At 40.7% G+C, this 13,555-nt stretch overlaps 1 protein-coding gene across 2 annotated transcripts in view; it reads left to right on the top strand.

The window, feature by feature from the left end:
- Positions 1-13,555, top strand: part of LMCD1 (LIM and cysteine rich domains 1) — a 69,118-nt gene that overhangs the window by 28,799 nt on the left and 26,764 nt on the right. For both annotated transcript variants that reach the window (XM_067544396.1, XM_067544397.1), the window contains exons 2-3: positions 8,215-8,303; positions 12,804-13,059. In XM_067544396.1, the coding sequence (XP_067400497.1) occupies positions 8,215-8,303; positions 12,804-13,059 (345 nt within the window). The remainder of the gene's footprint in view (positions 1-8,214; positions 8,304-12,803; positions 13,060-13,555) is intronic.

The raw sequence follows: 13,555 nt of genomic DNA, 5'->3' as shown, positions 1-13,555 counted from the left end.
TTAAAGCACTGTTCCAAAACCGATAATGTCCTCATTTGGCGTATCAGGGTGGCCTGGCTGACCCAGAATATTTGAGATCCCAAAGATTATTGGCTTGTGGTGGCTTTTGAAGTGTGTGGAGCAGGGCCAGTGAACATTTCAAGGCATATCTTGTGAATCCTCAGGACTGAGGGATCTAGCTCTTCAATGACTTCTAGCAATTTTTTTTTCCTAGCTGTGGTGGGTCATGAGTTATGATGCATAGATTTACAGTCTCATTCAGCTGTATCCTCTGCTTGTAGCACGGCACCAGCTTGCCCCATTTTACCACACTGCCAGTTATTTTAGCAGTACTGTTTTTTGTCTAGTTCACATCCTGACATTAACAAGACAGTAAACTAATATTTGGGACAATATCTGGTTGGGCAAGTGAGATAAAAAGTGTTTATAGAAATGCTGGGTCTTAGAGGTCAGACCAAAACCATTGCTTTAAACGTCTCTGAACTTCAGTGTGTTAGGAATCTGGAACTGGATCCAATCTGAACTTTGCAGCTCAGACTTAGACAAGGGCCATGAATTATTATAAAGGATGTATTAAAGAATTTAGATGACACTTGGTCCAAGTAGCTATGTTTGTGGCTGTGATTAATTCACTTAGCCCCTTACATTTGCTCTCCGAGCACTCTGCAAACCCAGACCTCCTTGAACAGAAGAGGAAACTGACATAACTTAAGTGACTTGGCAAGAGTCTTTGGAGAAGCTGAGGACTAGAGAAGGAATGGAGTGCTAGCTTCTAACTTTTTTAATAAATGAAAGAAGTGTTTATTTGGGTGCTCAAGGATAAGTACACTTCAGTGCAGACTGTAAAACCTAACTAATACTAACAATAACCGAGCCTTTATAATAAGATAGTTCAAAAATCTGTAGCTCTTACTCTTCCCGTTTTTAAAGTAGGCAACACCTAAAAGTCATGATGAAACTATTCATGCAAAACTCTGGGAATTTTATATATGGCCTGGTTTTTAAGTAAACTAAAAGATTTTTACCTAATTGAATTTCATTAAATAGCCTTTAAAATCCTACAGCTTTCAAACTGGTTGGACACAGCTCTTAAGAGCAAAAACGAGAGTCCTATAGCACTTTAAAGACTAACCAATTTCTGCAGGCATAAGCTTTCGTGGGCTGCAATCCACTTCATCAGATGCATGAAATAGAAATCAGGTAGATAGGAGGTGTGTATATAATATATCCATCCAAGCTTATGCCTGCAGAAATTGGTTAGTCTTTAAAGTGCTACAGGACTCGCGTTGTTTTTGCTGTATACAGACTAACACGGTTACCCCTCTGGAGCTTTCAAGAGAGAGAACCTTTGAGGAAGTCTCTGCTAGTATTAAGACTAGTCCTATCAATGATTTTGTCACCATGCAGCATGCAAAAACATTAATGCCAGGAAAGGAATGTGGGGTGGGTTCAGTGAATGAAGAGACTGGGCTGAAGGTCCTTTATGTAACTACTTCCCTGCATCTGAATACAGCTGCTGTGTCCAATCTGCCCAGTTCAGCACACATGAGAGCTGAGTAAACATCAGCAAAAAGCTGAAGCTGAGATGAGTAAAACTGCAAAATTCCATCGTTGTCTAGACTAGAACATTCTCCAGAAACAATATACGTACGGCCCGATGTGGGCAGCATACTTTGATTAGAGTTGCCAAATTTCAGTGCAGTGCAGTTTTGAACCTTGCTGCAGCAGTTTTTGAAGCACAAAGTTTGGCTGTTGCATGGCTCTGGAGAGATGATGGCAGTGGGGGGACTAGAAGAGTTAGCAAGGAAGAATCCATCTCAGAGAGGTTCTTTGTAGCCTAGTAGAAGGTGCACTGAGCTGAGTGCTCTTCTATTAACTTCTGTGCCCTTTCCCAATCTTCGAGTCCAAAGTTTCTTATCCGGAATGGAGAGAATACAGTGGCTGACTTAGAAGAAAGCTGAGGGTTTTAAGAACTTTAAGCATTAACTTAGCTGCCTTGCCTAGACTATAAGCACATAGCACTGCCTCTGAAGGTTGCTCAACACTTCCCACTGTAAGATCTTGTTCTGAGTTACTTTAAACATTTGGGCTCCATTTTTCCCATGTTGAGTGTCTGCCTTGGGCAGATTTTCTTCTTTAGCAAAAACAGTTCAGCTATTTCCAAGAATGAGATTAGGGAGGAAAAGATGTCATTTTGCCCCCTTTTTTTTTTAATTGTCCATTCATTTGAAAAGCTGTAATGTCACCATGCTTTGGAGAAGGGACTTGAAATTTGTCAGGGATGGGACTTTCCCATTCTTATGAAAATTTGCCTTAACTTTGCCGAGTTATAAGCCTGGGGAGCCGGGGGGAGGATTGCCACTTGCACATGGCTCAGTGGAGACTTGCTAGAACTTCTAACTAAAGTCCCTGAAGACTTCGTGCACAATGGGCATGCTCCAGCCTGGGGCTGAGCAGGACTTCTCCTGCAACTGAAGTCATGGGCTGCAGTTCTGGCCTGGGCCACAGCGATGCCCCTGAGGCTTGTGGGGGAGGAGGAGGGAAAGGAGAGGGCGGGGGGGATGAAGAAAGGAACCTGAGATTGGGAATTTGGAATGAGGGAGACTGAGACTGGCTGGACAAGAACTGGGAGCCGTGGAAGGAAATGGCGGAGGGGAAATGGGGACTGGGAGCTAGTGAGGGGGAGAGGCTGGATGCGGAAGAGGATGCAAATTTTGACAAGGAACTGGGGGTGAGGGATCTGAGATTAGATGAGGAGAGAGTGGGAAGGGGAGCCAGTGGGTTTGGAGAACATGAGCAGGTGGGGTGGGAACTAGAGGCCACTGTGGGAGAACCGATCAGATGAGAAGCTGTGGTGAGGACTGGGATGAGAAGCCAGCGAAGAAACAGGAATGGGATGAGGCAGAAAAGGTCACATGTGAGAGGTATAGGTAGAGGAGTCTGTGCCCATTACTGCATGCTCCCCTCCAGGGCCTGCAATGGAATCAGAGATTCCTGAGTCTCCTGGTTCTGCTGTTGGCAAACATCTGTTAAACCCAGCTCCAAAATGCATGTCTCATTTCCCTGTAGTGCTGTTCCACATAAAGGATGACAGCCTACTACTGCTATCAGTTACTGTTAGTTCAAGTGGAAGAGTTCTGTGCAGTGTATCTAAATGTTTTGACCCTGATGACCCATGGGGGAGGAGGAGCGATGCCAATGTGGTCCCACATGATGGAATATAAGTTTACTTCCTTTAAAAAAAAAAAAAAAAACTAGGAAACTGCACACGAAAAACTGTTAAAATATTATGGTTGCAAAGTTAAATACTCAAAAGTTATGAAATGCCAGAATTAAGGTTTCTTGGGTAACCTTAATTTGGCCCCCTTGTGCATATGCAATATGATACAATCTTTTTCCCTGTCCCCCTCCTGCGGGACCCCTCTGTCATTCAGTACACAAGGTGGACATGCTCTGCGGACAAATCAGGGTGGTGAAGGAGTCTGTCTGTAGAACCCTGCTTTATATACTGCACAAGTTTAAGGGTATGTAATGATGAAGAAGAGGATTGCAGAAGGAGAAAGGGAGCATCTCCTAGTTAAGGCAGCTGAATGTTCCCCTGGAGAACTGAATTGTATCCCTGCCTCTGCCACAGAGTTCCTTTGGGATGCTAAACTAGAGACTTAAAAGAAGACTTTTCACTTCTCCACAAGAAGCTTTAGTGCATGGCAAGCCAGGCAGAGTTGATGAGTGCTCACGGCTGCAGCTGAAGTCATTGGAAACGATATGTTGAACATATGAAGTGCTGTATATTGCTAAGGACAACACACACTCACATAAACACACACTATCAGGTTTAAGGTTTCTCAAATTGGGCACCCAAAATAAGTGGAAACTTCTGACTTTATTCTCTCTGTGCCACAGTTCCCAGTCTGTAAAATGGGGATAACAGTTCCTTCATCTTTCAGGGGAATTATGAAAATTCATTCCGTTAATGTTTGTAGCGTGCAGATACCAGAGCTATGAACTCTACAGGAAAGGATAATTCTGTCTTCAGAGCAGGGTTTTTATAACATGTAGTAAATAAAGCCTGGATCACACATTAAACAATGAGAAGGAAACAATACTGAATACTTGCTCACCAAGTGAACTCAAATCATCCAGTGCACTGAATGAGGAAGGGGTCCTGTAGGGGGAAAACCAGCATGTGGTCATGTAATTAAAGACTGCATCACGATGCATATATACACAAGGGAGACAAATGATAGTTATAGACACAATCTTAATTCTGGCGGTGTTTAACTTTTGAGTGCTTTCTTTTTGCAGCCTAAATGTTCTTCTAATATTTCGTGTGTTTGTGTAAAAATGGATCCTGGAGTAGTTGTTGAAATGACTTGTTGTTTAGAAGGGAATATGGATGTTGAGCTCATAATGGGAGCTGTCTCTCTTTAAGAACAGACAATGTATGTATTTAATACTGAGAGCAATGTGTGAGATGCTTCCTCTGTCTAGAAGATGAAAGACTGAGTCTGTAAACTTCAGAAAGGTTAGACCTTGATTTAGTATACCTCTTTCCAGAAAGCCCAGCAATGCTAGCACTTAAAAGGGACTGGATGTATTGGGGGTACTGCTAATAAGGAGGTATAAACGTTTTCACTTGTCAGTCACTAACCTAAATCCTTTCCTACTCAGCAGGGTTTAAATACTGCCATCATCTAAAAGAAGTTTGGACCCTATGATATTAGTTCAAGCCCCAATTTCAATTCCCATGTCATAACCTCACCACCATGCTTTGCACTAGAGTGTAAGCTCTTTGGGATGGGACAGTCTCTTATGTTTGTACAGTGTCCATGGATCCCTGATCTCAGTTGTGTTCTACAGTGAGAAATCCTGTATCAGGGGCCAAAACCGCTTTACTCACTTTATATTTGAGTTAGCAACATCCTAATTTTTCACACCCGCACTGAGAATGGGTGGGGGAGGGATTAAAATCCCATCTAAGGTTAGATAATGTTTTGGGATCGGTCTTATTATAATTCTCATGAATTTTTGGTGGGGGGAATCAACTCATAACTTTTGAACTCTATCAGTTGGCAAAACTGATTTTAGACTTGTTTCCGGTGCAGGTGAACTGTCTTTCCGAGATGGGAGTCTGAGAAAGTTTCTAGTGCTATTAAAGGGGATAGGAAGCGCGGGGGGAAGGGAGGGGGATGACAGGCTGACATAAATTCAGAATTCCACAGTTTCTCCATAATATTTCCTTTACACTTATTCATTCTTTGCTCTTGTCATACATTTCACATTCTTTAAATTCAGAAAGTCACATTTGATAAATATGCAATTCAAAGACACACACACAGTTGTATTTTTAAACATTATTGGCTTCTTTTGCTCAACAAATGAGCACATACTTGTCCCCTTCTTCCCATTTTGAGACTAGCATTTTGTCACTGCCTTCCCTGCATGACCATGGACTCCCCTATATAAACTCAGTCTGTCATCTGTCTTGAATGAACAACATAAAGCGTAGCATGATCACAGCACTATATTTTTTTCTCTTATTTTTCTCCCTTGAGCATTTATCTATTTCCCACCATGTTTCCCCTTCACCATGGAAACCATCTGCAAATCATAATGTGAGATGTGGAAATATGCCATGCTCTCAAAATACATTTGAGTCTCTGTAGAGGGAACAAGGAAATCTATGCAATATACTCCCAATTATCTGAACAGCATGGGAGCCATGGATTTTGTTCAGATAATCTAGGGCAGGAGCCCATCAGCAACAAGGTGGCCTCCCCTGTGCCTGGGGGTTTGTGGTCCTCCTCCTCCTCCTCCTTTTCCTCTCATTCCTAGCCAGGAATCTCTGTTTGGTTATCCAAACCTCCTCATTATCCAAATCCCTTCCTTGCCCCCCAGGATGAAACACGTAGGGTACGTCTACACTGCAGTTAGACACTTACAGCTGGTCCATGCCAGCTGACTCAGGCTGCTGGGCTGTTTAATTGTGGTGTAGAGTTCAGGCTCAGACTGCAACCTGAGCTCTGGGATCCTCTCACTTCACAGGGTTCTAGCGCTCCGGCTCCAGCCCAAGCCTGAAGCTCTACATTGTGATTAAATAACCCCTTAGCCCAAGCCTTGCGAGTCAGTCACCAGTCGCAGGCCAGCCTTGGATTTAATTGCAGTATATATAGACCCATAGGGGGTGACAAAGAGGTTCTGGTAATGCAGAGGTTAGGATAATAAGATTTTGGATCAACAGGAGTGTATTGTATATCATTGAAATGAGCATTAATAGCAAGTGAGCACAATGTATCTTTTTCCCTGTTTAATGGTGTTTTCTCTCTTATAGGAGTAAATGGGAACTGAGGGTCATCAACTCTTGCAGGACTACTCTCACTTTGTGTAGTCTTAAAGACTTGTCTTCCTGGGAGCTAGTCCTGATTTATGTCCATGTGTGGGCACCCTTATTCCAGAATAAACATGCTTTATTCTGGATTAGTTTATTCCAAATTATCTTTATCCACTTCTGGATTAAACTAATCCAGAATAAGGTACTTGGATTCTGGAATAAGTGTCCTCACATGGAGATAATCAGAAATGTCTCCCCAGAGAGACAAGTCCTTAAAATAAAATGAGACTAGTCTAGCAAGTAGCGATGACCCTCAACTCCCATTTCCTTCTATTGCTTTAAGAGATGTTCTATGTGACTATGACTATATAACAAATACAAAAACTTGCCTTCCATTTATTTGGTAACTTCAATAAACTAAAATCTATTTCTCTAGACTTGTACGGGAGGTAGGTGAGGAGTGTGTGGTTCCTTTTTTGCAACTTCTTTTGAACAACCAGAATGGTGAATCCTCACCAGGGGAGAAGCAAATGGAGGATGAGGGTGCAAATAAGATATTGGATCTTTCTTAAAATCTGGTCTTTTTCTGTTTATAGCAGGTATTAGTTTTGAACCTCTGATGATTAAGATTCATTTTTATTTTATTTTTAAATGCTGTGGTGTCTGTGGCCTATTTGAATAATAAACTTCCAGGAAAAAATGGTGGATGGGAGGTATCTCTAATGGCTAAGGCTATTATCTTAGATTAACTAATTTAACTAAAATAATCTTAGTTCAGCTGTTTTGCATCCCATGAAACTCAGATTCATGGACTCAAAGGCCAGAAGGGACCATTGTGATCATTCCAGGCCATAGAAATTTCCCAGAATTATTTACAGAACAGATCTCTTATGAAAACCATCCAATCTTGATTTTAAAATAGTCAGTGATGGAGAGTCCACCATGCCCCTTAATAAATTGTTCCAATGATTAATTACACTGTTCTTAAAAAAAATTGCCTTATTTCTAATCTAAATTTGTCAAGCTCAACTCAGCCACTGGATCATGTTATACCTTTCTCTGCTACATTGAGGAGCCCATTATTAAATGTATTTCCCTCTTAGATACATTACTCTGTAATCAAATCACCCCTTAGCCTTCTCTTTGTTAAGGTAAATATGACTGAGCTCTTTCAGTCTAACTCCAGTCTTGAGTTGGTCTGTACATGGTATTTAAATTGTACGTGATAAGTTTGGTGAAATTTAGCTCATTAATAACCTCTCAGCGGGACTCAATATGAGATCTATGCATGTTGGGGTTACCCAGCTCTCTTCTCACAGTCACAGATGTATCTCAAACAGCCTCCAAACTGGCAAATTTCAGTGGTATTTCAATAGCCTGTGCTAAAACTAAATGTAAAACACGCCTTCAACCACAATCTCTCGAAACATCTGTTTAGACTGTGCTGCAATTTAATCACATGTCCATTAAATAAATGGCCTGAAAGGGAAGGGGTCTGAAGTTTGGCTTTGATAAGGAATTTTCAGTTGAACTGATTGGTGGGGCCAATTTATTGGCCACCAGAGGTTTTATTTCAATGTTGTCTCAAATGTTTTTTAAAGGATAATGGAGGTAATGGGAGCTAGCACCCAGACAGCCCATAAGAGAGGTCTCTCTCTCTCTCTTTTTTTCATCTACATTCAAGACCAGAACTCTTTCAGCTGGTTTGCTGAACCATGAGTAGACAGTTGCTCAATGATTTATTGATCTGAAGCCCTCAAATCACACAAGGCATAGTTGTAAAGGTGTCAACATGCTTGAGAAACGATACACAATGGAAGAACTCTAGGCCAAGATATATATTTTTAATAAGAAAAAAATCCCCACACTTTTCTCTTTTTCAGATGTCTGTAAGCCAGCCACAGTCAGGAAGAGGTGTGTCTTGTCTGCGATGCAGAGGGATGTGTACGGGCTTTGAGCCACATTCTTGGAGGTAATTTATCTACTGCTGGATGGGCTCTCTTAAAATGACTCTCCTGGGGTCTTGTCTATATTCAGACTTCACTGATTCTCAACGTTAGATGCAAACTGATAAATGACTGTGTCGTAGGAAGGAAAATGCATAGTCTGTGCAAACTCTGAGTTGGAGGGGCCACTAGGGGGCTGGAGTCTTGATGTTCTTCAACTCTTCAAAGTTCTCATGTGCACCGGACAGGCTGATGGTGTCCGTGTTTATCCCTTTATGCCTACAATTATAATGGCTAGAGACTCTTTCCACCAGAAAAGCCAGTCTAGTATTTTTTGTGTTCATGACACTTGCTCCCACTTCAGCTGGGTGGCAGGAGGCAATTTCAGCAGGTTGTTATTGACCAGTGATCATAGGGTGGTCATGTCATGTCATGATTCAGAAACATCTCAAATCTGCTCCACTGCAGCTGTATAGTTAACAAAAGTAACATTTTTGCACAATTTAAATTCTACTAATTTAGAATAAAAATATTCAGGACTGGACTTCACTTCAGCCAGCCATCATGCAAACTGTCAGTAGTCCAGTGTATTTAGTTATCCTTGATTCCGTCACGAAAACAGCTTTGACAAATAGCCCAAGACAAGGAATTGCATAGTCACTTCTTTACTCTTTCTCTAACTATTTTCACAGTCCTAGTCAAAATGTCTCCTCCCCCTGCCACCCAACCTTCTACTGGACACAAGAAAAGTGTCGGGGGGAACATCCCAAGCTTTTCAATTTTCAAAAGACTTTCAGACTCTCCAATGAAAAACCCTTAATTTTTCTTTAACATTTCCATGTAAATCTCTTGTCCTGGCAAGCATTTGCTGAGAAAAGATTCACATTTATTAGTCAGCTCTAGGCTCTGCTGCTGTCCCCATATCACACACAGCTCCAGATGTGGGGTGTGGGATCTGGACATCCCTCTGATTTGGCAATTGTCACATGGCAGAATGCCCCCTTGAGGTCGTGGGCAGTTGGCATAATTTACCTCACCCTTGAGACTTCTGAAAGTTGTGGGAAACCGTGATCAAGGGAGAACTAAAAAGACTCTCTAAGCCACTCTTGCTCAGGTATGCATCCAGAGCAGCACGGGAAGGTGATTGGCTGTGTAGACCAAAGAAACAGATCCAAACCTAAAGTGTGTGCATTTTATCATACAAATGATATCTTCACTGTGAGGAACTGACTTTCCTCTTTAAAAGACACTTCTGTACAGTGTGATTCTAAAATAAGCAGTTTCATTCCATATCTATAATGTGCTGATGTGGTTCTACCTAGAACTTTTTTTAAAGATATTTGGATCAAGGTTACAGAGATGCTGAAACCATATTAGTGATACATCATCTCTTACAAATAAAAACACATGTTCAGCTTCACTTACATTATATGTTCTTTAGAGCCAAGAAACGCTTCTAACAGCTGTGATGTGATTGCCTGCTGTTAATAGAATGGGCTGTAATATAACATGTGTAAGAATATACTGGCTGGCTAGAGACCTACACAACAAAGGAAAATAGACTTTTAGCAGGCTAGCTTTGGATCTGGATTTCCCAAACTGCACCAAATGCTCTGCCAACATGCTGTAGGCAACATATTGAGGTGTGAGGCTTATTTTTTTGATCTCTTAATATATTAATCGAGATTGCACCTCTGCCTATATTAATCATTTCTTTCCCTTTCTCTAGCAACCCTCATCCAAGGGTCCCAGTGCATCACAACAAGGAGAAACAATAATGCACTTGGTATCTGCAATAATCCATACACACTAACCTAAATTGGAGGGGCATTTTGCCATGTGTTTTAACAGGAATTAAAATATAGTCCCTCTTTGCATAGATTAAATGTCTTTAGTGCACTTCACCTAAGCTCTTTAGATCCAAACTGTACATCTAATGCCCCTAGAAAAGGGAGAGGAAAAAGAGGGAAAACAAAATGCAGAAAACTTGAAAAAATCTGAAATCTTCTCACAAAGAGCACAAATTCCTATTTTTTCAACCAACTTCACCTATGAGTGTGGGGGGAGTGTGTTTGTTTTCACAGGGGCAGAGACTATGGAACTCACTCCTGCAAAGATCACCAGCACAGATCTTGCAGCAGGCGGAACTGAATGTGAAACTCACACATGCAAAAATAAAATCCTGATAACTAATCATGCTATTTCCTTTACAAGCTGGGAAGGAGGAGAGAAGTCTCCATGTAATATACTTGGGAGGCACTGTAATGGCAGTGGGGATGTTTATTTGTTAGACTGGTGCCATTTTCGCAATTCTATCTGCTCTGTGTGCCCTTGATGTAACTGCAGCTGTACAATTTAGTATATTTCACCACCAGTGAGCCCGACAATTTACAAACTCAAATATCCCTCCCCTCAATAGGAAAAGGTGAGCTAAGGGTAGTGAAATAGCAATGTCTGAACTATTCAAACTCTAGAACCCACAATGTAAGTGCAGATTCAAATGCAAGCAAAATGAGTTTGTGCCTTCATTTTATCTGCAAAGCATATCACTCGTTTTTCTTTGTTTTAAATGTTTATTTATTTATTTATTTATTTATTTTTAAATTGCACTGTGTAGTAGAATTTCTGGGTAGGGACTTGAACAGGTTCTAAATCCTACATTATAACCGACTGCAGTCTGTATAATTCTGAGAATTTAGGTGAATGTTCAGTTTCATTTATTATGTTTTGACATAACTTTTGGGAGGGAACTCGGTAATACTAAACGGGGGGACGACTCTTTGTTCTACTGTTGCAGAATTATTGCTGCCTTCTACCTTGGTGAACCCAGCTAAGAGCCAATTTTTTTTTTTCTTTGGCATCAGCCAGTTGCAAAACAGCAGACATGTACTTGATGCTATTCAATGGCACAGCAGGAACAGGGCTCAATGCCAAAGTAATTATACTCTGTTCAGACTTTAGCCACCTGATGCACTGCATATGGGTTTATCTACTGTAATGCAAATCCTGTGAGTTACACAGACTCAGAACCCAGTGTACAACTATTTGAAAAATGTTTTTTAAACAAAACCCATGCTGTCTGTCCTTGCTCGCTTTTAAGTCTGAGAGGCATGAGCCAACAAGATAATGTCAAATGTCCATAGTAAACATTCCACACGCTGCCTCGCTGCTGTCAAGGACAAAAGTGACACGTGTGGCTGGGGAAGGTGAAAATAAAAAGCTTTTGTTTCCCAGATATTAATGTCACTTTCATCGCCCTCACCAACTGGTTAAAATATCTACCTTAACAATGGCTATTTTTGACTGAGCTGAAGTTTTATCTCAACAGGATGCTTAGTTCCAGAGCCCTATCTTGTTTCTAGTTATCCCATTTTCAGTATTTTTCTAAAAAAAACAAACTTCAGGCACATCTAACCAAGAGGTCTACCAGTAAAACACCCTCCTGTTGGAGGATAGCATGAGCAGCACAGACGTTAAACTACTGAACATCTATACCTCTTCTTATCCTGAATAATACCAAAGTGTTGTATAGTTGCAAACCAAAAAGAAACCATGACTAAAAATTATAAGGGAAACTTCTATCCAGCAGATGAACAAGAATTATGATTTGAGATTCTATATTGTGCTTGCAAAATACATTCCGAGATCCTGAACAGTTCTGTAATGCCCCATTGTTTGGTCAGTGAATTTTGTATTTGCTAATTTGATTTTATAATTATGTATTGAAGTACCGCACAGTTCCCTATTGGTTGTACATATGGAACCTGTATTACTTAAGTACTGTTACAGAATTCCAGAATGTGGTATTTAATTTCACTTTTTACAACCTTGGGTTCCTGATTTCCACACCTAAGCTGCATGAAAATGTCAGCCTTCGATATTCAGATCAGTTACTACTTGTTTTAAATTGCCTTGCCAACTACAGAGAACAACGGTAAATCAAATTAACCGTTGCTATGGAATTCCACTGCAGTCATTAACATTATATTAGGAATGAGTTTGGCCCTTTGCTTTTAAAACAATATAACTTATTTTGGCTGCCAAGAAACAGTGGTATGGATTTACAATCTTTCTATTTTGTAATTATAACCAAAGAACTTGCAATGAAGTATAAACATCAATAATCATGGAGGCTGGCGCTTTAATATGGGGAACTGCAGTACTGCAGTGAGACTAATAATCTCTTTGAGCATCCCTTATAAGTTCATGGAAACTGGCTGCTCAGTCACAGCAGGTTAGAAGGAATAGTTGATCAGTGTGCGTTGCTGCTGTTCACACCAGGGACAACAGTATGGCTTTTAAAGTTTTTTTTTTTTTTATATTCCATACCACTTCAAATTCCTTTAGGGCATATCATGCTGCCTTCCCAAAAATAGTTTGCATCACAAAGGACTTTTGTCTTATGTTACGAGCCAATTCAGTAACTTTAAAGATTAAATATCAAAGTTCAGTGCTGAGCCTTCAAAAGAGCACATGCCTACCAAGTTCCAGCTCCTATCAAAAGGATTGTCCATTGTACCCCACAGGAAAATATGCAAGTCATGCAAATGTAGCCAGGAGGATCACTGCCTGAGCTCTGATGCAGAAGATGATCGGAAAATTGGCCGCTTGTTGTCTGACTCCAAGTATTCTACGCTCACTGCCAGGGTGAAAGGTGGTGATGGAGCTCGCATCTACAAAAGGAACCGCATGATCATCACCAATCCTATTGTGTCTCGGAAAGATCCAACATTTGACACGATCACTTATGAGTGGGCTCCACCAGGACTGACCCAGAAACTGGTAAGGATTTGCCAGTTGAGTAATATATTACTCAATGGAGAACACAGTCCCTTTTGCAAACCTTACCGTTAAAAAGTATTAAAATACGTAGTTGCTCTTCGAGTAAGAAAATCCATGCAATTTTTGTATTTTGTGGAAACTACACAAGTGTAGAAATAACTTAAGTAGGTACAGGCAGCAACAATAATTGGTGGCTTGTGGTAGAGTTTGTTTTTCTTCTTTTATTTGGTTGTGATGGGTAGGTAGTTAAGTTCACTTATACTAATGATTCTCCTAGAAATGTATTTTATTATTAGAAAGTCTACCACATTCGTATAATTTAATGCCCAGTAAATACAGCAGAGATAGGTTATCCACTCAGTAATGTAATGTAGTTCTGGTTATGCTAAATCTATGCAGCCCACACAAGTGTTCTTAAGCTCAAAAAACAGACTGCATAAACGTTTCTCAGCTTTCTTCAGGATGGTCTTAAGGAAGATGGCATGCTACAGTTTTG

The sequence above is a fragment of the Emydura macquarii genome, unplaced genomic scaffold (genome assembly GCF_026122565.2).
Source record: "Emydura macquarii macquarii isolate MOO-44397 ecotype Brisbane River unplaced genomic scaffold, CSIRO-AGI_Emac_v2 contig_968, whole genome shotgun sequence".
NCBI lineage: Eukaryota > Metazoa > Chordata > Testudines > Chelidae > Emydura > Emydura macquarii.
Note: the sequence above shows the minus strand (reverse complement) of the source record. Positions and strands in the feature narration are given on the sequence as shown.